Source organism: Mesoplodon mirus (genome assembly GCF_964341445.2).
Source record: "Mesoplodon mirus genome assembly, chromosome: 14".
Classification (NCBI taxonomy): domain Eukaryota; kingdom Metazoa; phylum Chordata; class Mammalia; order Artiodactyla; family Ziphiidae; genus Mesoplodon; species Mesoplodon mirus.
This window is the reverse complement of record NC_138990.1, coordinates 62,322,631-62,348,086: the sequence shown is the minus strand read 5'-3', so window position 1 is coordinate 62,348,086 and position 25,456 is coordinate 62,322,631. Positions and strand designations below refer to the sequence as shown.

The 25,456-nt window shown below is 44.6% G+C and overlaps 1 protein-coding gene across 4 annotated transcripts in view; it reads right to left on the bottom strand.

The window, feature by feature from the left end:
- Nucleotides 1-25,456, bottom strand: part of PRKCE (protein kinase C epsilon) — a 608,554-nt gene that overhangs the window by 229,290 nt on the left and 353,808 nt on the right. For all 4 annotated transcript variants that reach the window (XM_082641774.1, XM_082641775.1, XM_082641776.1 and 1 more), the window contains one exon: nucleotides 24,002-24,175. In XM_082641774.1, coding sequence (XP_082497900.1) covers nucleotides 24,002-24,175 — 174 coding nt within the window. The remainder of the gene's footprint in view (nucleotides 1-24,001; nucleotides 24,176-25,456) is intronic.

Below are 25,456 nucleotides of genomic sequence, written 5' to 3'. Positions count from 1 at the left end.
GGATCCATCTAAAAAGGACCCTTCTAGGCTACCTCAGGGAGTCTGAACTCCTCAGTCAGCTCTCCCAGCTCCTTGGAGTCAAGACCCAGGCTATTCTCCATCTGCCAGATTCATCTGTGAGCACCAGCCTCTTCCAGCCTCCCTGCTGGGGCTCAGGCTATTTCCTAGCCCCACCCAACATTCCTAATGAAGCAGCAGCTCATCCAAAGGACCAGTCTCCCTACCTCCTTCAAGGTATCTGCACTTCCTCTTTTTCCAAACTCCTCCATCATTTACTGCCTGGCCCATCCCATTTAACACATCATTACTTATTGGCACATGTGTCTCTACTTATCTGGTATGTTTCAGCCTTATTTCCCAGATATGGCTTATACTTTTTGACTTCCCACAACAAGTAATGCGAAACCATGCACGTAAGAGAATTCAGAGCTTGTCTACAAGTTCCATCGAGGTTGCCTCTTTGTCAAGAAGGGGTTCTAAATTAGACAACCTTGTCTCAAGTCCACTCCTCTCAAAGGTGAGCTGTGTCACTTTGGGAAAGTTACGTAATTTTTTCCAAGCCTCGGGTTCTTCATATATAAAAAGGAGATGGTAATAGCACCTTCTTCATAGAACTGTGTGAGGATTAAATGATCAGTGCCTGACAACAGTGAAAGCTCAATATCAGCTGCCCTTATGACTGTGGTAGATGGTCTCCAAAGATGGCCCATCAATCCCCCCTTTCCCTGATGAGCATGCTCCTCCCATCAAAAGGTAGAGTCTGCTTCCCTCCGCTTGAGCCTGGGCTGGCCTTGTGGCTTGCTTTGGCCAACTGAATGCACAGAAATGATGCTAACTATGCCAGTTCTGGGTCTAACTTTTAAGAGGTCTGGCTGCCTCTGCTTTTGTGCTCTTGGGGGCAGCCAACCACCATGCTGGAAAGCAGCTTGGGCTCAGCCAGCCACCAAAGGATAAGACCTCATGTGGAGAGCACCAAATATGTGGGTGAAGGCACCTGGCACCTTCCAGCCCAGCCCAGCCCAGCCCAGCCCCGCCCCGCCCCGCCCAGCCAAGTGAATGCAGCCAAGCAAGGGACACAAGCTGATGACACATGGAGCAAAAAAACCACCCAGCCCAGTTTCCTGAGTTCCTGGTCCACAGAACAAGGAGACATAATTTATTGTTGTTTTAAGCCACTAAGTTTTGAGGTAGTTTGTTGCACAGCCATAGATAACTGAATCAATCAATATAACTACTGTAATTCTTATGATTAGGTAGACTGAAATCAATCAGTAAGTTCACAATGAGGGGCTACTAAGTGCAAACAAGTATTTTTATCCATTATGATCCTAAGAGCCAAAGCAGAGGAAAAAGAAAGAAAGTGTGACTACTATCTAACTCCTTGCCTCAAGGTTTTTATAGTCTAGTGTGATGGGAAATACCATCACAGACATAATTGCCATATAAAGAAGAAGAGGGGACATAGTACTGTAGAGTAACAGTCTTAGGGAGATAAAAGGAAGAAGAAATTAGACTTGTTTAGAAGGAAGTTGGGGGGGGGATGTCGCAGATCACGCAGCTATTTGCAAAGAAAGAGACTTGAAGACCAGTAAGAGAAGAAATATTGTTTTCAAGAGACAGAGCTTTAAAAATGACTCCATAGAGCTCTGGTCCTCTCATGCAACCTTTCTCAGTATGGGGCAGCAGGATAATCTTAGCTGGGGGTCACAGGGCCTGTACAAGAGACTCAATTCCACCCCATATCTCTGGGAGAATTTCAAGAACACCCCACCTGTTTTCTTACCCATTAAAGGAGGTGACAGTCCCCTAAGTCCCACCTCAGGATCATGGAGAATTGAGCGCTTTGAAATTTGGAACACATTTTACAAGTAACATCAAGGTACAAATACTGAGATTCTGAACTCTCAAACACCACAGTCTATGGTGACCCCAGATACCCTCTATTTCTGAGCAAAATCTCCAAAAGCCCAGAGTGGTGTTTGTCATTACCAGCATGGTCTGGGCTAAGGCCTCACCTGTTGATGGTGGGCTGGGCCACTGCTCAAACTTGGTGCCTGTTCCAAGTTCATTAACACCAGATTTCAAGGAGCCTTGGCCAAACGCCCACTGAGCCTATTACTTTCTTGAAACGGAGACATAGGTTTTAAGGCTGGTGAACTATCAAGCTCAAGGCTGCCTGCACACTGGTCGCCCCTCATCAGAAATGCCCTCTTTCCCCTCTGAGCCATCAGTGCAAACCCTGCAATCCCCCCCCCAACCCGCCCAGCGGGCCCTGACTCTCCAGCCCTCTTGGTACCCCAACAATGTCCCGGCACCTGATTCTGGCAAATCCTGTGCTTCCCACTCCATTCCTAATATACTCTTCTTAAGGATAAGGCTCATAGCATATGAATCCTTTGCAAATCCCAGCAGGCCTAGGACACTGCCTAGGGTAGCCACTTGGTGATTAACTTTAAAGCCAGCTCTCTCCAAAAGTAGGTAACGATGCCACTATCAGGCAGTGTTTCTCAAAGTGCTGCCAGCCAGCACCCATCTTGCATTAAAAAATGCTGATCAGGGTCCTACTGAATCTGAATCTCCAGGGGTGGGACCTACCATGTGCCATTTAACCAGTTCCTTGGGAGATGCAATGCACACAAGTACTGAGAACCCTGCCATAAGGGTGATGCACTCATCCACTCAGACAGCAAGATCCATGTCTGACGGTGATCATAACACAGAACGTGGGGTTCTGCTGTGGAGACCAAGGTGATCTCCCGCTTGGGGGGGACTTCCCAATATCCTGCCTAGTGAAAGAGATGGGGAGCAATGGCTCCCTGACCTCTCTCTTGCCCCCAAATGCCCACGGGGTGATGTGTTGTCATTCCTGTTGCTGAAAATGATCTAAGTCCATAACTAATGTTTGGTTCACCTTTTCTCCTCTCTAATCCTCCCAGAAACGGCTGATCTTTGTAAATACATGTTGACCTCTCGCCATCGCATCATGAGTGGAGGCCATCCGATCTGTGCTTCTACACCCTTCATGCTGTCTGCACACAAGAATGGACCTTTCTCTTCCAGCTGGATGGCTCCAGTTCTATAAATGAAACCGTGACCTTTAGCAGCAGCACTGATGATAAATGCTTCATTTTCCATACTTTCCTGTTTCCAGTACATGACGAATTCTTGGCAAAGAGTTCCTTTCTCACTGATGAAAACACTGGCAGACCGCAGATGTGGAAGCCTGAGCTGGGAAACCTGAATTTCATTAATATCCCAAAAAGCACACACCTCAGAAGAGAAACTTTACCCATGACGAATGAGAGTAATGAGGAGACTATGGCGAGGATTAAGACACTTCAGCCCTTTCTCTCAGCCTCCTGATTAGGAGCTTCTAGGATTACAGGGCTTTTCCTAAATCACCCCTTGCTTAGCCAGCCTGCCTCCAAGCATCAAGGCCTATCACTGCCTGAGTATTTTTCAGCTGAGCCCATAAAATCCCCCAAGTCATCCTGGAACTTTCTGGGATAACTAGGGTGTAAGACAAATACACAGTATTTTAACCTTTCACAAATCCTACTGCTGGCCGCAGAGGGGAAGGTTCCGGAAGGCTGCGGGGGAGGAGGCAGCCTGACCACAACGATGGCAAGTCCTGCTGACACACTCACGCCCACTTTAAAAGAAGACGACAGCAAGTCCTGCTGACACACTCACGCCCACTTTAAAAGAAGACGACGGCAAGTCCTGCTGACACACTCACTCCCACTTTAAAAGACGGCTGGTAGCTTCCTCAGCAGAAGCCAGGGGCGGGGGTTCCTTCCACAGGCGAAGGCTGCCCTCTCTTCCGCCACCCCACAATGCATGCTGCCAGCAGGAGGAGTGCTGGAGCGGCGGGGAAAGCCCTCAGATCCAGTCCCGGCTCTTCATGAATCACAGGCCCCGAGCAAGTCCTTTCACTGATCTATGCCTGCTTCCTCATCTATCACAGGAAAATACGCTAGCACCCTGTCTGTCTCATAGGTTCTGTGAAGATAAAGTGAGGCCATAACGTACAAAGGACTCCGGAAAGCAATTTAAGAGTTGTGTGCATGCTACCTGCCAGGCACTCTGCTAAAGGCCTTGCAAGTTATCACTGAATTCTCAGGGCAGCCCCTCTGAGGGGCTGCATCCGTCAGCATCCAAAGGGGATTCGCTCCAGGGCCCCCATGGACACCAAAATCTGTGGATGCTCAAGTCCCTTATATAAAATGGTGAAGGATTTGCACATGAGCTACACACATCCTCCTGCATACTTTAAATCATCTCTAGATTACTTATGATACCTAATACAATGTAAATGCTATGGAAATAGTTGCTGGCGTAGCAAATTCAAGTTTTGTTTTCTGGAACTTTTTCCCGAATATTTTCCATCCGTGGTTGCCTGAATCCATGGATGTGGAACCCAAGGATGCAGAGGACCAACTGTACTTCCACTTTGTGGAGGAGGAAACCAAGATTCATGAGCAGTCTTAATATCTGCTGTAAGTTTCCTAAAAACCAGACAAAATAATAGGTCTCTGAAAACTAAACACCTGTTCAAAGTGAGATTCCCTGTCTCTAAGGGGCTGACAGATGAGTGTGTCTAAGGTGAGAAGCAGTAAAAAAAAAAAAAAAAAAAAAAAGGTTTGGATTCTCTCCCATGCTAATTCCAATCAATTAGTAGAAGCTGTGAGGATCACTGTGGCTAGAACAGAATAGAATCCTATTCAGGATTCTACAGCCATATGCTGAAAGAGGGAGAATGATGGATTAGCTGCAAGACAGTCACTGTTAAATCAGCTGATTTGAATTCCCCAAACGATTCCTGCTGGGTATAATCACACTAGCTCTCACTACCATCCCCGCCACAGGATGCTTTTACTGAACACTTACTCTCCATAAGTGGGCTTCTCCTATACATACCTACACATGCACGCACGTGCACACACACACAGACAGGTAGAAAAGTGTGTCGGCCTTTGGATGTTTATAGTTGGCTTGGGGAGATAAGTCGTTGGCGCATACAAATCTAACAGCCAGTCATGCTGTATATTCTGGGTGCCAAGTGAGAAGAGTCATTAATAAACACTAAAGGGGTTTGAACGCACTGACGGATTCACAGAAGAGCAGCAGCGGGAAACGGGGATAATCAGAGAAGCGGGGCTGCATCATCCTAGGCAAGGGGAACAAGCAGGAAGGCAGGGATCTGCCTGGCAGTATCCAGAAAGGGGGCAGTGAAATTGAAGAGGGCCGGCGGAGATTCGACAAAAGACATTTTACTTTACAGGCCGTGGGCGGTGTCCAAAGTCTCAGAAGAGGGTGGCAAAAGTGGGCAAGCTCTTTTGCTGTATTTGTAAAACTCCTTCAAGGAGCGGTTCATTTCAAATAAAAATCCAACAGTTATCCCACTATAATCTGTTGCTCCTGTTACTACCCAAAATAGTATTTAAGGGAAGCCCATTTAAATATTTATCCTTACACACATGGGGCTGGCTACATCACTCACAAGAAAGCTGTATAAAACTAGGAGGCCCTACAGCAGTGGTTCCCAACCTTTTGGGCACCAGGGACCGGTTTCGTAGAAGACAATTTTTCCACGGACCCATGGCGGGGGAGGGGTTCAGACGGTAATGGGAGCGATGTAGGGGTTCAGGAGGTAACCCAAGCGATAGGGAGCAATGGGGAGCAGCAGATGAAGCTTTGTTTACTCTCCCGCCGCTCACCTCCTGCTGTGCGGCCCAGTTCCTAAGGGTCCAGTCCATGGACTGGGGGTTGGGGACCCCAGCCCTACAGGTAATGAATGCTAGGGCAAGTGCAAGATACACACCCCAGAGAAGTTCCCACCTAGCGTAAAAGGAAACACAGCATGAAAACTACTACTCTCAGGGTAAAGAAACGTACTTATTCTATGGATGACAAAGAGGGCAAGGATCCTAGGGTTTGCGGTGGGGGGGACGGGTCAGGAAGACAGGGACTGTCCCACATCATGCGGGACCAGGAGAAACAAGTGGTGGATTGGAGGGGGAAAAGGGCAAATTCATTTAAGTGGGTAATTCCTTTTTGCTGGGACATAGTTACAGTTTGCTATAGGAAAGCATTACTATAGCGGCAACTCTAGGAGACATTCATTCCGGCAATCCTAAAGGCAGCAGCTTTGTATCTTCTACATCCCTCCATCACCTCTGAAAGATGCAATCGCTTTTCAGAAGTAACACGGATGGAAGAGGACGGATAGCACTTCAGAACCTTTGGGGTGGGCGCATGGGGGGAAAAGCCCACAGGCGATTTGGATAATTGCATCTTCTGCCCTTCTAGTCACCCCCACTGCCAAGTACCACCGCTCTGAGCGACTCTGGGTTGACATGAACAGCTAACGTCAGGCAACCAGGAAGGCCCTCCACCAAGTCCGAGTGTGGATTTAAAGGATGCGGACATTGGACAAGGTGATTTACGGCTGGGGCACTGGTGTCTTCTCAGCAAGTCTGCTGTGTTTCTGACTGGATCCTTAGCTGGAAGCTTCTGCAGTGCTGTATCCTCAGGGCAGGGGGATGCCCAGAAGTTTGTCCATGTTCTTCGACGATGGAGACAGAGATAATCATACATGTTCCACCCCCAGGAGTCAAGGACCACAAAGAGCTGTCAGCTCTGTCACCCCACTCAGCCACCTAGCAGTTTTGCAAGTGAGGACTTTTCACCACTCCCTGATGAGAGGTAGCTTAACGTTCTAATGGGTTTAGAGAGTCTTCTGGCCATGCTTTCTGGGTGTACTCTCTTCCTTACATCACAGTGAGGGCGTTGAGAAGAAAGCATTTACTCAAATATGCAGCTTGGGAAGGGGGCTGTTATTCACAGAGCCTTCTGTTACACGGACCCCAGCAAATCCCCCTAAACCTCATTTCCTCCACTTACAGTTTTAAAAAAGAGAGCGAGCGAGCTGGAGGAGTTTGATATTTTCTTACAGTTTCCTTTTTCCTGACTCTCTCTGTACAGGATGATGTAGTTGTTTACTTTAAGGCTCAGGAGTCAGCCAGCATTGTACGAAAAGCTTTCCCACCAAAAAAACCCCATAGTAAGACAAACTCCTTTCCATGATGTTGAAGCAATTAGTAACACATGAACGGGCTTGCTCATACTCTCACTCCGGGATCTGCTCTTTCCTCCCACTGCAGGGGCCACTCACCCTGGGATTGGGGGAAAGGGAAGACTTTCCACTTCACGGGGAGGTGAAGGGGGGTTGCTGTGTGGGGCTGTGTGTATGAAGGAGTGGGGCAGGGGATGAACAAAGGAGATCTTCCTTGGTCCCATCTCCAACGCTTCGCTTCGTGAAATGAAATTCCAAACCTCGGTAGGCTTATCCATAAAATGGGGGGATAATAAAACTGTAAGAGATGTGGTAAGTCAATCACACCTGCAAAGTGGGTAGCATGTTATGTGAGGCGGTACGGGATAGGGAGCACTAGGACAACAGAGTGGACACTGCCTGGGTTCAGATCCCAGTTCTACTACTTATTAGCTGTGTGACTTTGACAAGGCATTCTACCTCCCTGGGCCTCAGGATCTGCCTACCTTGTAAGGCCCTTGCAAGGATTATATCATCAATATATGTCAAGAGCTTTGAAAATGGTCCATTGTAAATGCTGTAAAAATGTCAGCTGCTATTATTTTGGGCTTATAGAAAACATTCTATAAATGTTCGCTGCTGGTGATGGCAGCAAGGAAAGCTATTTTCAACTGGTGGTATGGGGGAGGGGGGAGGGAGGCACAGGAAGGGGCATGTCCCCCACAGAGGATATGTCAGGATCTGGGGAGAACATGTATGCATATAGCTTAAAAGCGGTTAATTTATAATATAATTTTGTAGATGGAAAATGAAAAGATGTCTATGGTTTTCATAATAAAAGTCACCAAAAAAAATGTTTGATGACATCTTCTTGGCTATAAGACAGGATTTTAAAATGTTGAGAAACAATGAAGTAGTGGAGACTAGGAAAGATTTCTTCCCTAATCAGAGCTGCGTGCTGAAAGGGTGAGGCTGAGCGGGGTTACTCCTTAAGAATTCGCAACCTGTGAACGGAGAACCCAGGCTGGGCTGAAGATGGGCCAGCGCCTTTGTGGATAACCCCTAGACTTCAGCTCCCTCTTGGCCTTGGTCTTGGCAAGGAGATGGGTCCTATGCTTTAGCCTTCCAGCTAAACAGACCATGGGACCAGTGGCCACACTTCCTGTCCTTGAGACAGACCTCACTGCCAAAGACAACAGGAAAATCAAGACTTTAGAGGCAAAATAATGATATGCAGACATTGTCCTCAAGCTCAGTTTTTACTACAGTGAGAATTTTGGGGGTTTTTTTGATGGGATATCATCACTTAAAATGCTAATGTCTACGGTAGTTTGGATACTTTCATGATCTTGTTCTCCTCTCCCCCTTTTCATTACATAATATACCCTCAGAAGTATATGTAAGATACATATTTTAAAGAATAATCAAAACAAAACTTCCTTTTAGCCATATGCATCTTGACAAAAAAGAGATGGTTGCTGGTCCTCAAAAGCTTCTTTAACCCTCTCTGACTGCATCCTCTCCCCCACTCCCCACCCAGAGGTAGGGGTGACCACCAAGGTAATCACTGCCTTGTTTTTCTCTATAGTTTCATCACCTACATGTTTATTTCTAAACAATATATTGTTTAGTGTTTCCTGTGTGGGGACTCTATGTAAATGCAGTTATGCTGCACAGCTCTTTCTTGGACTGACTTGCACTTTTGGTCTGTGTTTCCTCCTTTTTTTTTTTTTTTTTTTTTTTGCCATACGTGGGCCTCTCACTGTTGTGGCCTCTCCCGTTGCGGAGCACAGGCTCCCGACGCGCAGGCTCAGTGGCCATGGCCCACAGGCCCAGCCGCTCCGCGGCATGTGGGATCTTCCCGGACCGGGGCACAAACCCGCGTCCCCTGCATCAGCAGGCGGACTCTCAACCACTGCGCCACCAGGGAAGCCCTGTGTTTCCTCCTTTTTAATCACCAGCTCTTCTGGATGAGGTCTCAGTTCTTAAGGGTCTCACACTTTCTCTTTTCAAAGTGCCCTTAAAAAACATCCCTGAAACATTCTCCGTAAAATATCATGACACAACAACTGAACTGGCTCATTCTTTTCCCTTGGATGTGAACTGTCTGCCACATTTTGGTAAGCTGTGGCCAGTTCCTCAACTTTTGGATTAAAATATTATTTCCTTACATCAAAGTGACATTTTTGGTAGATTTAAAGATCGAAGAAATGCATTCAAACCTTCCAAATGATAACCACCTTCCAAAAGGAGACACTTTTCCCCCAAGCACCATATTCCTAATATTTTTTGTACAGTCTTCTATGTTTCTTTCCAGTTTTGTCCAACAGCTCACACTCCTCACTATTCTTGTCCTTCCTTACCTATGAACTCTAAATGTCCCTTTTTATGGAAATGGGATTTTAAATTTCACATCACTACCATAACCTTTGAACAACTTGTATAGATTTTCACAAAGCCCTCTAACTGTATTTTCCCCTCCCACAAAAATACCTATTTGGATCAAGTGGAAGCTTTACTCTCACAGCCCTGCAAACTGTACCATTTCCTACAGAGGAGGACGGAGCATCTGAATGTCTGCATTTTGTGCTGAACTTAGTGTCTTCAAGATCCAGGAATTAACAAGTAGCTCAAAGAGCTAAATAGAATCTGCCTTTCAGGAGATGTAGATGCATGGTTTTTGAGCTGGAAGCAGCCATCTATCATTTTACGTTTTTGGAAGGACCCAGTTTGTTCCTGCCTGTGGCATCCGCAAGATACTGACTTCCTGTGTTTACCCAGTGCCTAGGGCACTGGGCTCTCTTCAGTTCCCATGGTAATGGGCTGATTCCCCCTCCCTCACCCATAGGCTGCTGTGGTTTAAAGCTGCAGAGATCAGCACTGGGTGGGCAGCTGGATGGGAGGATGTGAACTACATAAACATGCAAGGCTGTCTCAGTCAGGGTTTGTCACACAATGTCACACAGTGACGGGACCACACTGTGCCAATCCCACAGATTCTAATGGGCTCTCACCACTGTGCTCCCCTAGGACAGATGGGACCCAGAGATGTTACTCCTGTGACAAAGTTCTTCATATGTGAGAGGAGAGTGTCCCTCCCACCTGCAGGAGTATGCTTACTCCTCCAGCCCACTCACAGTGCTTCTTCCTCTAACGTTCTAAGCTAATTTCCGCGCCACTCGTTTTTACACAGAATCATAATTCATTTTCTGGCTCAACTGTGCTAGTCTTAGCTCCCTAGATAAACTAGAAATTTTGGGGATAAAGGCTGTGTCTTTTTCCATCCCTGCCATACCTGGTACGAAGCTGAAGACATACCAGGTTCTGGGAAAATATTGGTTGTCGACTGTTTATTAAAGCAGAGCATTTCCTCCCTGATAGATGGGATGTGTTCCCTGTGTCTTCCTCTCCCTGTACTGCTCCTCTCCTGCTGCTGTTTTTAGCACTTCAGGTTTCAGTTACTCTGCCTAATACATCTACCCCTCAGCCACCCCACCTGGCAATCCAAATGGGTCTTGCCACCCCAAAGTGGTGAATTCTTTTATGAACATCTTATAAAAGGAGTTGGCTTTCGCAAGATGAGCCATCACACCTACATTTATAATTATTATTTTCGAAAGCCAGATTTTATTTTCAAGTTTTCTTCTAGTGGACCTACTTGTACTTCTTTGTTACATTCCCTTTCAATTTATATACATCAAGAAATACTTCCCACATTTCTAATCAACTCCCTGCAAAGAACAAAACTCTGGGTGAATTAGACCATGGAAGTATTTCAACATGGATGGCAACGTGTTTCATTTGGTCACATTTGTGTGGTTTTGGTGTTAAAACACTGGTGCACCTAGAAAACGTTCATAAATTAGGGCTTGATAATGGAGGTTGAATTTAAGTTATTAGCTGAAAACAAAACTGGCATGGGTTGGATAAATGGTGGAAGAAACATCGAGAACAAAGACATCAGCTTCTCCAACCACTCCCAACCTCAGACCCTTACTGGACTGCACCTTTCGGAGGATGAGGTAAGGCCACAATCCCCATCACCACCCATGTCATTCACTATCAGTCGGTCAGGTCCAAACCAAGCTGTAGAGCCAGGAGGCTTCAGCTCTAAGAGGCAGGGCCAGGTAATGAGCTTAGTTCCCTAGCAACCTGCACACAAGTGTTCCAGACAAAATGGATTACATGCTGCTGATGAATTCCAAGTGAATATCTTATTGACCCAACAAAGGAGTTAATTTGTACCTCTTACCACACTACAGGGGTCAAACTAAGAGAATTCTTTTTGTCTGTGGTCCCTCCTGGCATTCTCCCTGGAATGTCACGGTAAAATAAAATGCTCTGATGGGGTCAAAAGTGGATGGTTCAACTTCCCATTGCCTCTGGAAAAAAAAAAAAAGTCTTCATAACAGGAAGAAGAGCATCTGTTTTTCCTTCTATTGCTTTCCTAATACAATCTGGATTGCCTAAAATAATATCCCCAAAGGGTTATTCCAGGGACCCTGTGTAACAGGCATAAGTATCTGGTCACCCCACTATAAATTAACCAACTGCCATTTTATTGTTTTATTTACACCTTGGTCTCTTGAGATTTTGATTTGTGTTCATTAATCCTCAGGAGACTAATCTCCCCTGGGCACTCAGACAAAATGAAGTTTCTGGAAGCCAGCTACCTGGGTTTGAATCCAGGATCTGCCACTTCCAGCTGTGTGACCTCTCTTTGGGATAATAGTCCTACCTAGAAGGTTGATGTGAAGATTAAATGAGTTAATACATGTAAATGCTTGACATGAAACCTGGCATTTAACACGTACTGTATACATTTTTGTTCTGGTTGTTATTATTGAGCCAAGGATGACCCTGAAATGGGAGGTGAGGAGTAGCCCACCTGGATGACCCATGTCTCTCTCAGTTCTTGGCTTAGGACAGCAGCCTCCAAAGACAAACCACCAAGGGGGCAGTTTTAAGATGTTCTTTACTGGAACCAGAAACCTTTTCTTCTCACGTTGGGGAGTCAGTCCTAAATACGACCAACCCCCCCCCCCCGCCAGTGACAAGAAGGAGACAAAGGGTCCAGCAAGAATTCACCAGAATCTTGTGGATGAAAAAAATCATTCAGAGGAACCATGCAGAAGCCAATGTCATGGTGACCCACTTGTACTGGCCCCAGTTCAATCTATGGGTCAGGCAGTCAGAAGGACAAGCTACCTGACTCCTAGGGACACAAAATCAAAGTCATGTTCTTTACATTAACTAGTCACACTTCTAAATTCACTAGATTTTATAATTAAGATTTAAGAATCCATTTTATAATTAAGAAACAAAAATGATATAAGAAGGCATTCATCCTCTGGTTGGGCATAGATTTCTTCCAGGAGAAGAGATGGCTCTTGGTAATCTTTGGCTTGATGCCCTCCTGATACACTTGTGAGATGACTAGACAGGTTAAGAGGTTGGGCCATGGCTGTAGTTAAGGACATCTGGGCTCAGGTTAGGGGTTAGGTAATATATATTTTATTTTCTCTGTATGAAGCTAGTGTACCTGGGGGTTCAAATCTACCAACAATGGTTTCTCAATTTTGTTTCACGAATGTTTGGCCAGCTGGTCAGAAAAGGTCATCCCTACAGGCTAACAGAAACTTGGCAAAGCTCTCAGTCCAGCTTGGGGGCGGGGGTGGAGTATTTATATAAAGCATACTGAAACTGTTAACTGGATAAGACAGAAGCTAAAATTTATTGTGCCTGCTGTGTGCTAGAAACTGCTGTGCTTTAGTAAGACAACTATAATACCTCCCGGTAGGCCTCCTGATGCATAACCATTAGTCATTTTCAAAGTGTGTTTGAATTTGGAACCGTAATGTAGAATGACAGTCTTGTGAACATAAAGGCATTGCTTGAGGTGGGATCATTCTCTGAATTGAGCTTTGAAAAATGAACACTAACCAGAAGCACTTTTCATGTGATTTTATCACTGTTCTTCTCTCACTCATGCATCAGCAGCAAGTCAGTCTGTAAGGGTCCCACGTATAGTTCCAATGCTGCATTTTCACAGATATTTAGAATCAGATTTAGGAATCTTATAGATCAGGTCGTCTAACTCCCCTCTCTGTGACCTCCCGCATCTTTTATTACGAGTGAGGAAATCAATGCACAGAGAAATGTCTCAGCCGAGCATCCGTGGCAGAAGCCAGAGCTAGAACCAGAGTTTCCTGCCTCACGGTGCCCTCTTTCCTGGATCCCGTGTTCCTTACCAATGAAGAGGGCACACGTGAACACAAGTAGCCAAATGGGACATACCCGCCCCTTGGCAAACTCTTCAGCGCCAAAGAACCAAGGGCCAGCAGAGTTATCTGAAGTATCTGAGACCACTGGAAGAAAAAGTTCAGGTTATATGAGGTAAGCCCATCGCTTAAGCTGACTAATCTCAACAGACTGGGTAGAAGCTTTTCTACAAAACGCCCCACGTAGAAAACAACACCAGTCCACTATCAAATTCAACTAGGATCTAAAAATAGACACAATAAAAAACAAGGTAAATCCTGAAACCGAATAGATGGCACTGGGGGGAGAGGGGAGGTCTGATGTTAACCAATGAGGAAACTGGCTTTGTTCCGTGAACAGGATAGATAACTTGGACCTCTGGTTTTAGATTTCAAGCTGAAACTTTTAATTTAAGTCCGATCATTATGTACCCATTGACTTGGGCAAATGACACCGTAGAAGTGTGCAGGTCACTTAACCCAACTGGCTGCAACCTACGTTCTTGCTTCTAATCATTTCGGGGTTGTACGACTGATACTTTGCAGAGTATTAAAGCCGTGCTCCACCTCCTTCTCGGGCAGGCCCGCCTTCCCAGATGCAGAGGGGAAAAAGAACGGTCTACGGCAATTCTTCCTTCGGAAGTTCTTCCCCACCACCTCCAGACTTGCGGGCCACTGAAATACCCTCCACACAGACAGCTCGGCTTTTTATTTTCCCCTTTAATCCAAACCACACAGAGCTGCCACGCTATGCTTCCTAAGTCATCACTTCCTGTAACACCTTCAAGGAATCTGTTACTTCCAGGATAAGTCCAAACTCCTTGTCTGAAATTTTAAGAACTCCAAGGCTCAGCCAGACTCTCCTTACAAAGTGGTCTTTCTCATGCCTTCCCAATGTGAGCCTGCTTTTCTGGTACAACATGTCATCACTCCCCCTAAATTTGGGGGTCAAACTCCTCCCTCCCTCAGACTTGCTGTGCCCTGCTCCTCCTCCTCTCCTCCAGTGACATCATCCCCCCAAACTCCCCCACCCAGCACTCATTCCTCACTCACAGTGGTCCTTCTCTCCCATAGGAGGTGAGGGTGGGGACGGTTGATCTGAATCCCACCACTAAACTATCTGTGTGGCCCTGGCCAAGTTGTAAAGCCTCCCCTAGTCTCAGCTTCTTCCTCTGCCCAGAGAAAGGACAATACCTATACACCATGGGATTCGGGTAAGATTAAAGAAATTGGTCCTTGCACCAGGCTTGCCACTTAACAGGTGCTCAGTAAGTCTTTCCTTCCTCTTTATCACATACCACCTTTATTCTAAGTTACTGTTTTATGTATGCTATATCATCTGTTCTTGCACATAAGAGTCCCAGTTCTGACTATCTCCCAGCGGCACCTAATAAGGTTCTGGTACAGAGCAGATTCTCATGATCAACGTGCTTGCCATCAGAGTAATGTTATAACCCAGCTATATTCTCTCTACCTTACTCTCTCTATGGCGGAAAACCTTTCTCAGCGAGCCAAAGTGGTTTCTATTAATGAGCCAACCAAACTAGAGACAGCACTCACAGAGAATAGGAGAAATGTTAAGTTTTGAATCTGCTTCCAAAATTCTATCTCTACCTAAGTCTCAGGAATGTGCCCATTTTAATAATAGAAGGACATTTACAATGGAAACCTTCAAGAAATGACATCCGCGTATATATATCCGATTATACATAGGTAGGTTAAAACCATCAAGACTTACTCCAACTGTCAGCGGAAGTTGCAGTGGCTTTAAACTTTTTTCCCCAAAGTAAAATCCTTTCTTCAAACGACGTCTTACTTGGATTACTAACACGAGAAGCAGCTGAAGGTGGGACTGCTCTGGGCGGATAGAAAGAGGAGTGTGGAAGTCCTCTCTTCATAGCACACACAGGGTCTGTTTGTCCAGATGTGTGTGTGTGTGTGTGTGTACATGTGCGCACACACACAGCAATTCCTGAGGCACCTCCACAAAACCTGATTCAGAAACTACAACTTAGCAGAATAAGCAAATCGTTTAGGAGGACAGGTAAATATACTCCACACTGCTGAAAAAACATCTACTAAACAAACATATATACACGTATATGATGTCAAAGGAATTTAAATCTTGTTCTGCAAGATGCCAATGTCAGAGTATTTACAAGCTGTACTCAAGTTTATGTTACAGAAAGAGAGAAACAAAAATAAAAAGAGGCCATTCTGCTGCATAGAGGCAAATGGTATCTCTGCGCAACACTGGGCAGTGCTTTCTGGTTCACTTAACTGCTAACATCAGCTCCATGGGAAGCCAAGCATTTACTGGAGACCCACAACCCCCAAACTCAGCATTTCTCTACAGGAGGCGCTCGGACACTGTGAACCTTAGAAATCATTTGGTTAAAGAATACTTAGTGACAACAGAAATAGCTACGATATATCTTTGGTGAAACAGTTGAAAGTATGATATCAATTTTTAAAAAATATATGTATAAACAGCTACATATTTTTGAACTGGAAATATACACAACAAAATGTTAGTAGTAGTCATTAGAATAATTCTTTTTGTCCTTTTCTGAATTTTCCAAGTTTTCTACAATTAACAAATATTCTTTGTGATAAAAAAATATTATTATTATTTTTTAAAGGCCAAGGCCAACAGTTTCTGAAGGAGAACAAAGCAATGAGTTCATCATTAAATTGCTGTCAGGTAGCATGGCCATGATGCCCAGGGCACGGTACACTGGGTACATAGTAGATGGTCAATACACAGTGGCTGAATGGACAGGTGTGAGGGCCTCGTCCTGCTCCAGCCCATTTTGGATATAATCCCTATGCCCATGCTCCCTTTCTCCTCTCTCCTCTCTTGCACTTTCAGAAAACAGAAAAGCTTCGAGAAACAGGGTGAAAGATCTTGCTACTCTCACCAGCTTAAGGGGCATTAGTTTTTTAAAAATTCCAATCTCACTGAATCCAGGTAAAACAGAGCTGTCACTCAGAACCTTTCTCAAGTGTGTGACAGCAAATGGGGACTGGGGAGACGGGGGCTGGGGGTAAGAATATGTGAAGTAGAGAACTTGGGCAAGAGGGAGGTGTTGGACACAGAATAGCATCCCGTGAACAACAAAGGCCTTCAGCACACCTTGCTTCCAACCTGGGTTCCATTACAGACAAGCTGTTAAGACCTCTCTGGGCCTCAGTGGTTTTCTCATCCATAGAAGGGAGTGACCTTACTTGTCTCACAGAGACATCTTTAGGAACGTGTGGGAAGGCTGATCGAAATGAAATGAAGGCATTTGTAAAACTAACTGTCCTATTCAAATGCAAGGTTTCCTTGGAGGCAAAGAGGTTGCCTGGGGCAGCAGCACCTTAGATTAAGAGCCCCCCCACACACACACACACCTCTCTGCCCCAGGGGGCATGTGAGCAGTAATTAACTCTGTAACTTTTCATCATGCAGAATGCATCCTATTATGCTTCTAGACCTGGCCCTCCACCTCTGTGAAGTCTTGCTTGCTTATGAAAACCGTCATCTCCTCTCTCCAACTGGGTTGGGCACCCCTGGTAGGTCTGCACACAGACACGCCCCTCCCCACCACATACACACTCATTCACATACTCACTCTTTTTCTCTCTCTCCCTACCACCCGCACCCCGCTCCCCCAATCCCCACCAGCCCTCCACAGGCCTCAGCCCATCCTCCTCAAGTGAACAGTGATTATAACCACTACTTTGACAGAGGTCCTATCCTAGAAGTCTTGTAAAGCCTCGCGGTGATTTGCACGCGCAGGCCCTTGCTAAAGATGTCTTCTTGGCTGATTAAAAGCAGTGGCTCTGTTGACCGGCTTGCTCTAGGGCAGGATGGTCTTTGGAAGTAAGGAGATAGAGTCTGCTGGAGTCTCATCACTTTGACAATGGCTTCTGCCAACGGTAAGCCTGTACCCTCTACCATAGATCTCATTTCACTGAAATCTGTTAGAAACTACGGAGGCTATCTCTTTTACTAGCAAGCATATCGATTCCCAGGTGGCTGCCTGACCCACATACCATCTCGCGGTGTTGAACGTCTCAGTCTACGCTCCTGAGGCACTCGTCAAATCCAATCAAAGCCCCTCCAACCCCTCAGACACCATGCTGCCTCAGATGGTGTGCTCTAGTACAAAAGAGACCCATACTTCATTCTCAGCTTTTTTAGATTTAATCTGACGCAGTCACCTCTTTAAAAAAAAAAAAAAACTACCAGTGCCCTTTTACTGTTTTTTGCTTTCGTGTTTGCTGCTCTTCAGAATTGACAGTCACAAGAATGTCCAAGTTCCTTGAAACCACAGTTTTCCCCCTGCATAGTCAACACTCCTTTCCCAGCAGTTTTCACCCCCTGCTCACACAGCTTATTAAAACTCATTTGAAAAATGTCTCCAGTTGCTTTTTAAGGATTTTTCCATCCTGCATTTCCCCCAGGGCAGCGAGGGAGGTTGGCCAAGGGAGATTCTCTAGTTCACCCTCTGTTTCCTTCTTAGCGACTCACACTGACCAAGCCCTCCAGGAGTTGTCTTCCCAGGCCTGGCAGGAAATGCCAAAGAGTGGGGGATGAGGACAATTAGGTAGAGACTCATATTTTTAAAGAGGAAAAATCACGGATGAATTTATTGAAGTCAGGTTTAGTTGGAAGGGATGATTTCACAATGGGGATCACATGCAGCAGCTCAAAATGCCTGAGAATTTTATTTCTTATAACCAGAAAAACAAAAACAAAAACAAACCTACCACTCAGTGGCTCTCCCATCCCCAGCCTTCCGTGGATGAGTGGGAAGCCAGAAGAGGCAATTCCTGAAATCACACCTCCCCCTAAGCCCTGATGTTGAGCAGCCCATAACTTTTAGAGCCCAAAGAAGCAGGCTCCCAGTATTATCTCCCCTCTCTACCACTCAACATCTGATCTTGCAGACGCAGGAAGCTCCCTCTTTATTTTCCAAATACCCTCCCTTTCTTCTTCTCCTTCCCTGTGGTTGTTTAGCCGTTGACATTTCCTTGGAAGAAGCAGGACACAGACTGAGGTGGGAGTTCTAGTGTTGGAAAAATAACAATGAAAATGAGAGTTGAAGATAAGTTCTAGGCTTCATCAGAATCTCTTTGCCTTTATCCTTTTCCAAATGCTGCCCGAGCTTCAAGATCCACGTTAGGTGCCACCTCTTCCAGGAAGCCTTCCCAACTGCCTTCTGCAGAGCTTCAAATGAATCACCTACAGGGCTCCACTAGAAGAGTTACAATGCTGTAAAATATCACTCATTGCATGTCTATCTCCCCACTAAACAGCAATCTCCATGCGTTCAGAACTGGTATGTTTTGAGCTTTGTAGCCCCAGAACCTAGCAGTGTCTAGCATATAACAGATGCCCAATAAATACTTGTATATTCATTGAATTAATTACAGGTCATACTTTTTTTTAACCAAGAAAAAATTATTTTGTGTATGAAAATATTAAATGTGCTGTTAACATTATCCATTTAAAAATCAGTTTGAAATATGAAAATTTTAGTTTCTCATCCATATCAACAGATAGTACAATGTCTATAATTCTTTATGGCTATGTCAGTCTTGATGAGCATAATGCCTTTATAAAATAAGAATTATGCCCAGGGTGTTTTTTTGTTGTAAGAGGGAGGGCCTGAGAGAAATGAGACTACTCCATCTCTGATGGAGTGGGAAGTCCCTTTGCCCCCCTTTTCATACCATATGTTTGCTATTTAGTCAAATATAGTTTTGTAGATTTCTCTAGTTGTTTCAGGTGATTCCAGCATTCCAAAAAGCACACAGCATAGTGGGAACTCAAGTCAAACATACTGGTGTGAATTTGATTGAAATTGAAGTTACTGGCTTAATCTGGGGGGCTTTCTGCCTTTTCTCCCAAGCACTGGAGCCATTTCATTTGCTTTTTCCTTCTAGATCCCATGGACAATGATCAGAGTGCAGAAGCCAAGGGCAGGTGGGCTTGGCACAGAAAAGGCCACATCCCTCTTTAACTGTAACTTGGTCATTCAGTGGGCTGTGGTGACCAGACCTAACTCATGACCTGACGTCACGATTGGCGCCAGTAGGCTTACACAATCATTGCCATTGGTCACCATACCAGACATGGGACCTCACACACTTCCAAGTCCTGTCAGGCAATCTGCGTAGCGCGTGCCCTGAAGCCATGTGCAATCCCTCAGGAACTTCTCAAAGGAATGCTTCCGTAGGGGCTGTTTCTTCTACATACCAAACAATAAAGGCCCATCTAAAAATAATCAAACCCGACTTAACATTATTGCTGCTCTCTGTGTCATAATCAAACAAGAATGAAAGAAATCTTAATAGGATTGCAAGCAGGTCTTGTGTTCCTTAATCATGTATTAGAGTCTTAGTCAAAACCAGGCTTACGGTGGCTCAGAAACACTGTTCTTTCTTTTCAGGAAATGTGAAACTAAAGCTGGACTGAACGGATGGCCACTGAACTCGGCTCCCATTCCCACCCAAGTCCTGTCCCAGTCCTTCCCACTCTGCAGAGCCTAGATTGAGCTCTTTCCCCACCTCCAGACTCTAAAGCGCACCCCCTCCTCTGAGTCCTCCCAGCTTGAACACCTCCACCCAGAATGTACTGTCTCAAAGCTGTTTGCTATGGAAGTTAGTATAACTCCCCACCCCCATCCCTTATTTATTTATTTTACATCAAAATTCGACTAGTAGTTTCTTTTCTTTTTTTTTTAACATCTTTATTGGAGTATAATTGCTTTACAATGGTGTGTTAGTTTCTGCTGTATAACAAACTGAATCAGCTATACATATACATACATCCCCATATCTCCTCCCTCTTGTGTCTCCCTCCCACCCTCCCTATCCCACCACTCTAGGTAGTCACAAAGCACCGAGCTGATCTCCCTGTGTTATGCGGCTGCTTCCCACTAGCTATCAGTTTTACATTTGGTAGTGTATATATGTCCATGCCACTCTCCCACTTCGTCCCAGCTTACACTTCCCCCTCCCCGTGTCCTCAAGTCCATTCTCTACGTCTAAGTCTTTATTCCTGTCCTGCCCCTAGGTTTTTCAGAACCTTTTTTTTTTTTTTAGATTCCATATATATGTGTTAGCATATCGTATTTGTTTTTCTCTTTCTGACTTACTTCACTCTGTATGACAGACTCTAGGTCCATCCACCTCACTACAAATAAGTTTTGTTCTGTTTCTTTTTATGGCTGAGTAATATTCCATTGTATATACGTGCCACATCTTCTTTATCCATTCATCTGTTGATGGACACTTAGGTTGCTTCCATGTCCTGGCTATTGTAAATAGAGCTGCAATGAATACTGTGGTATATGACTCTTTTGGAATTACGGTTTTCTCAGGGTATATGCCCAGTAGTGGGATTGCAGTGTCATACGGTAGTTCTGTTTTTAGTTTTTTAAGGAACCTCCATACTGTCCTCCATAGTGGCTGTATCAATTTACATTCCCACCAACAGTGCAAGAGGGTTCCCTTTTCTCCACACCCTCTTCAGCATTTGTTTGTAGATTTTTTGATGATGGCCATTCTGACTGGTGTGAGGTGATTCCTCATTGTAGTTTTGATTTGCATTTCTCTAATGATTAGTGAGTGATGTTGAGCATCCTTTCATGTGTTTGTTGGCCATCTGTATATCTTCTTTGGAGAAATGTCTATTTAGGTCTTCTGCCCATTTTTGGATTGGGCTGTTTGTTTGCTTGATATTGAGCTGCATGAGCTGCTTGTAAATTTTGGAGATTAATCCTTGGTCAGTTGCTTCGTTTGCAAATATTTTCTCCCATTCTGAGGGTTGTCTTTTAGTCTTATGTTTTCCATTGCTGTGTAAAAACTTTGAAGCCCCATCCCTTATTGAGTAAACTCCCCCACTTGAGAATCACCTTCCTTTTTGCTGATAACTCCATACCCAGCACCTACACCTCAGAGTCAGGTTAACAACAGCTCCTTTTTAAAAACATGATGACCGGTTGCCATAGGAAAAGCCACATTTTCTGATGGTTAAGCTGGGGGGTTATAAGATGATTCCTCATAAGATTCCTTTCTAGTAAGCAGAGGTCCTTCGGCGAGGTTCACATATGATTTGCTTTAGAAAAATCAGATGAGCATACATCTGTCACGTAAAGTGAGGTGTGCCATGTTCTACTGAGCAACGGTGGTCTGGGACTTGCTCCTGTAACTGTCGCTACCTGATGCTGGCCTGAGAAAAGAGTTAGCGAATCTCTGAACTTCACAGGAGAGTCCCTTCTCTCCCCAGCCTCACCCTCTACCACCCAGACACAGATCTCCATGTCAGTTTGGTCACTGTTCTGCCGTAAAGGAAACTCATGGTGTTGTATGATGCCATCTGGTGCTCCAAGAGCAGCCACACAAAGAGGACCCTCAGCCTATTCTAACCGCACAGAAGGGAACACTGCAGACATCGTTCCTGCCCCCTCACTCATTCACCAAGAGGGCAGGGAAGCGGAGCCTCCGCTCTGGCTCTCCAGGTCCACCAAGTACAGGGGGTTCCCAGGGTCCCTACAACTGGACTGGACCCCTCCTGGGATGTCAGACCTCTTGACAACATGTCCAAAGAAAGCAAGCCCGTGTGGATCCCTGCCTAGGAAACCAGCTCAGAGGGTGAAAGAGACGGCACAGCTGCTAGACACAGGGGAAGAGGGGGGGTCTCCCCACAGAGGGGATACAACGTGATGTCAGAGCAAGCCCCCACTGGACTGGGAGTCGCAGAGATGAGACGGTAAGTTCGACTTGGCCAATACCAAGTATCTGTGGGCAAAAAACTTACTTCTCTGAAATCTGATTTTCTCACTGGTGCAAAAAGAAGACTAGAAGAGAGAATTTTAAAAGAATCTTCCAACCCTCCAATTCTGAGAGTGACAACCTACCGGTTGTGAGGCCCTCTGACAGGTACCATTGAAGATAAAGAGATATAGGATACATTTCTCATTAATCCAGGATCATGCTCATGCAGAGAAAAGAGGAAAGTTGACCTCGTGACTGACCCTCTATTATCACACTGGATTCTGTGCATGTACACACACACACACATGCACGGACCCACAAATATCAGGCAATACATACTAGCTATCCTTGTTTTGGATGCGTGTTAAGTCCTATACTTGTTCAGAAAAGGGATTTCCAGATTTTCAGGAGATATTTCATACTCTCCTGAGAGATTTCAGAGGGTTAGGAAAATTTTCATTTGATCAGTGTTTGGAATGGGTAGTGACAGTGAGGTAAAGCTTGGGATCACATCATTGGAAAATGGTAGATTAAGTAAAGGTAATATATATATTTTTTCCATTGCAAGTCTCCTCAGCAACTTCGACAAGCAAATGTATGTTGAGACACTCTAAGAGAGGTCAAGACTGCAGTGTCCCAAACTATGGGCCACAGAGTCTTTCCTTCTTTTTTTTTTTTTAACATCTTTATTGGAGTATAATTGCTTTACAATGGTGTGTTAGGCTCTGCTGTATAACAAAGTGAATCAGCTATACGTATACATGTATCCCCAAATCTCCTCCCTCTTGCGTCTCCCTCCCCCCCTCCCTATCCCACCCCTCTAGGTGGACACAAAGCACAGAGCTGATCTCCCTGTGCTATGCAGCTGCTTCCCACTAGCTATCTATTTTACATTTGGTAGTGTATATATGTCCATGCCACTCTCTCACTTCGTCCCTTTTATCCTGAAAAGTTTCTCAAGTGAGGAAGGTTCAGAGAAATACCCTTTGGGAAATAGTGTACCAAAGAGACTGGGCACATGGAAAGGACTCAATACAGAGGATTCAATACAAATCCTTAAGGCATCCTGAAAGACCTTCACTGATTTTATTCCCCCAAATAGGGTAATAAAAGAGCTTCATGAAGAATGTTGGCATTTCTCTTCTTTACTAAGAATAAGTAACAAATGCGTTAAGGATACTCATCGGTCCGACTCCATAATGTACTTACAGATTATTTTCATTTCTTTACTGCCACCTTCTGGTCCCCAGGCACCTACTTGGTAGTTTTAAAATGTTACCTTATATTTGTGGTTCACGATGGCATCCTTTTTTTTTTGGCATGCCACATCGCTTGCGGGATCTTAGTTCTCAGACCAGAGATCGAACCCCGGGCCGGCAGTGAAAGCGTCGAATCCTAACCACTGGACCGCCAGGGAATTCCCAACGATGGCATTTTAAGCACTTGTTCACAGCCTTTACCTCATATGACATTACACAGGTTAGATGTGGTTCGGGTGGCCTTTACTCTTTTTTTCATTTGATCTGAAGGCCATAAAGAACTTAAGGGATTTGCCTAGTGACAGAAAGTTAGGAGCTGAGAAAGGACTAACCATGCCTGTTGTTTTCTCCAAGGAGCAAACACCGGGGTTACTCATTCGGCTTTGTCCAGCTACATCTGCAAAGACTTCTATCGCCCTCTCATCCCTTCACAAGCACAACCTTGAATGGAAAATCCCTTGCCCTTAAAAAAGAGAATACTGTTCAAATATACCTTGATCTTTCCAAGGGTAAAATCCATTCCACTTTACAAGGTCTTTGAGAAAAGAATGCAGAGGATCTATGATTGATTTTTTTATCTGACAGTCAAGGTACCATAGTGTCCTACAGCACAACCCCAAGATGGAGGTCCACCAGCTTCTTCTGAAACATACCTTGGTCTGGAAGCAGCAATAGAGTTGGGTTAGGTACGGGTGTTTCCGCGCCAGAGCCAAAATCCTCTTCTCTGTCATCGTGCAGTCTACATCATCATCCTGAAGGATGACATCCTTCTTCAGCACCTTCACAGCATATACTTCATCTTTGCCTTTGAGCTCCGCCAACATGACCTGTAATCAACCAAAAACCACCCCGTAAGTCTATACTTGTAGGGAATCAAAAGAAACCCAAGTCAACATCAAATGCTTTAAAAACTAACTCCTTTGTTTTCTTTAATATTAAATAGCATAATAGTATTTAATTTTTTTTTATTTTTATTTATTTATTTTTTCTGTGGTACGTGGGCCTCTCACTGTTGTGGCCTCTCCCGTTGCAGAGCACAGGCTCTGGACGTGCAGGCTCAGCAGTCGTGGCTCACGGGCCCAGCCGCTCCACGGCATGTGGGATCCTCCCGGACCGGGGCACGAAGCCGTGTCCCCTGCATCGGCAGGCGGACTCTCAACCACTGTGCCACCAGGGAAGCCCCACATAATAGTATTTAAAATGTAAAGACTACCCATCCTAATACAGCTACTACAATTTATTTATTTTTAATCTCTAACAGTGTCCAGGCAAAGAAAAGTTCAATGCACATCTATTAAATAATTACTGGTATGTTCATATAATTTGTCATACTTGCAATTAGAGTACAGCAAATAGATTTTTTTTAACTGAACATTATTTCATAAGCATTTCTCTACATGGTCTCCACCATATCGTGGTTGCTGATACTCAATTCAAGTATATCAGTAACAGTTTAACCATTTACCTCATATTAGACACTTGAGTTACATCTAATTATTAAGTATTATATAAATAAACTACATCAAGCGTTTTTATACATATAATTTTTTCTTTCTTTTATATCACAGTTTTAAGATGGAAAGCCTTAGAAGTGGATTATAGAGTTAAATATTTTGCACATTTCCTAACTGACTTTCAAAGAGGATGTACAATATAATCTGCCACTAGCAACGTAGAAGTGCTTTAGTTTCATGCAAATTTACCAACAGTGGGTGCTTTCACTTAAAAAACGTTTTTGCTCATGTCATGGGTGTGAAATGGTACCTCAATGCTGTTTTAACTGGTAATGAAACTAAAAATATTTGTTTTCTAATTATATTTACTTTTTGTGTGAATTATTTGTCAATTTCCTCCATCTAGTTATCTATTTTCTTACACATCTGTATGAGCTTGGTATATAAAGTTATACCACTTCACTTTTTGCAAATGTTTTTCTAAGACTGTTTTATGATTTTCTGTTATCTTTTTCTATTGAACCGGGTCCCCTATCTTATGTAGTCGAATCTGTCCTTGTTTACCTTTATGGTTTCCTCTATAGCTTTAAAGCTGGGAATGTGATTCCTTCTCTAGAGAGCAAATCAACAGTTCTATTTTCTTAAAGTTTTCCT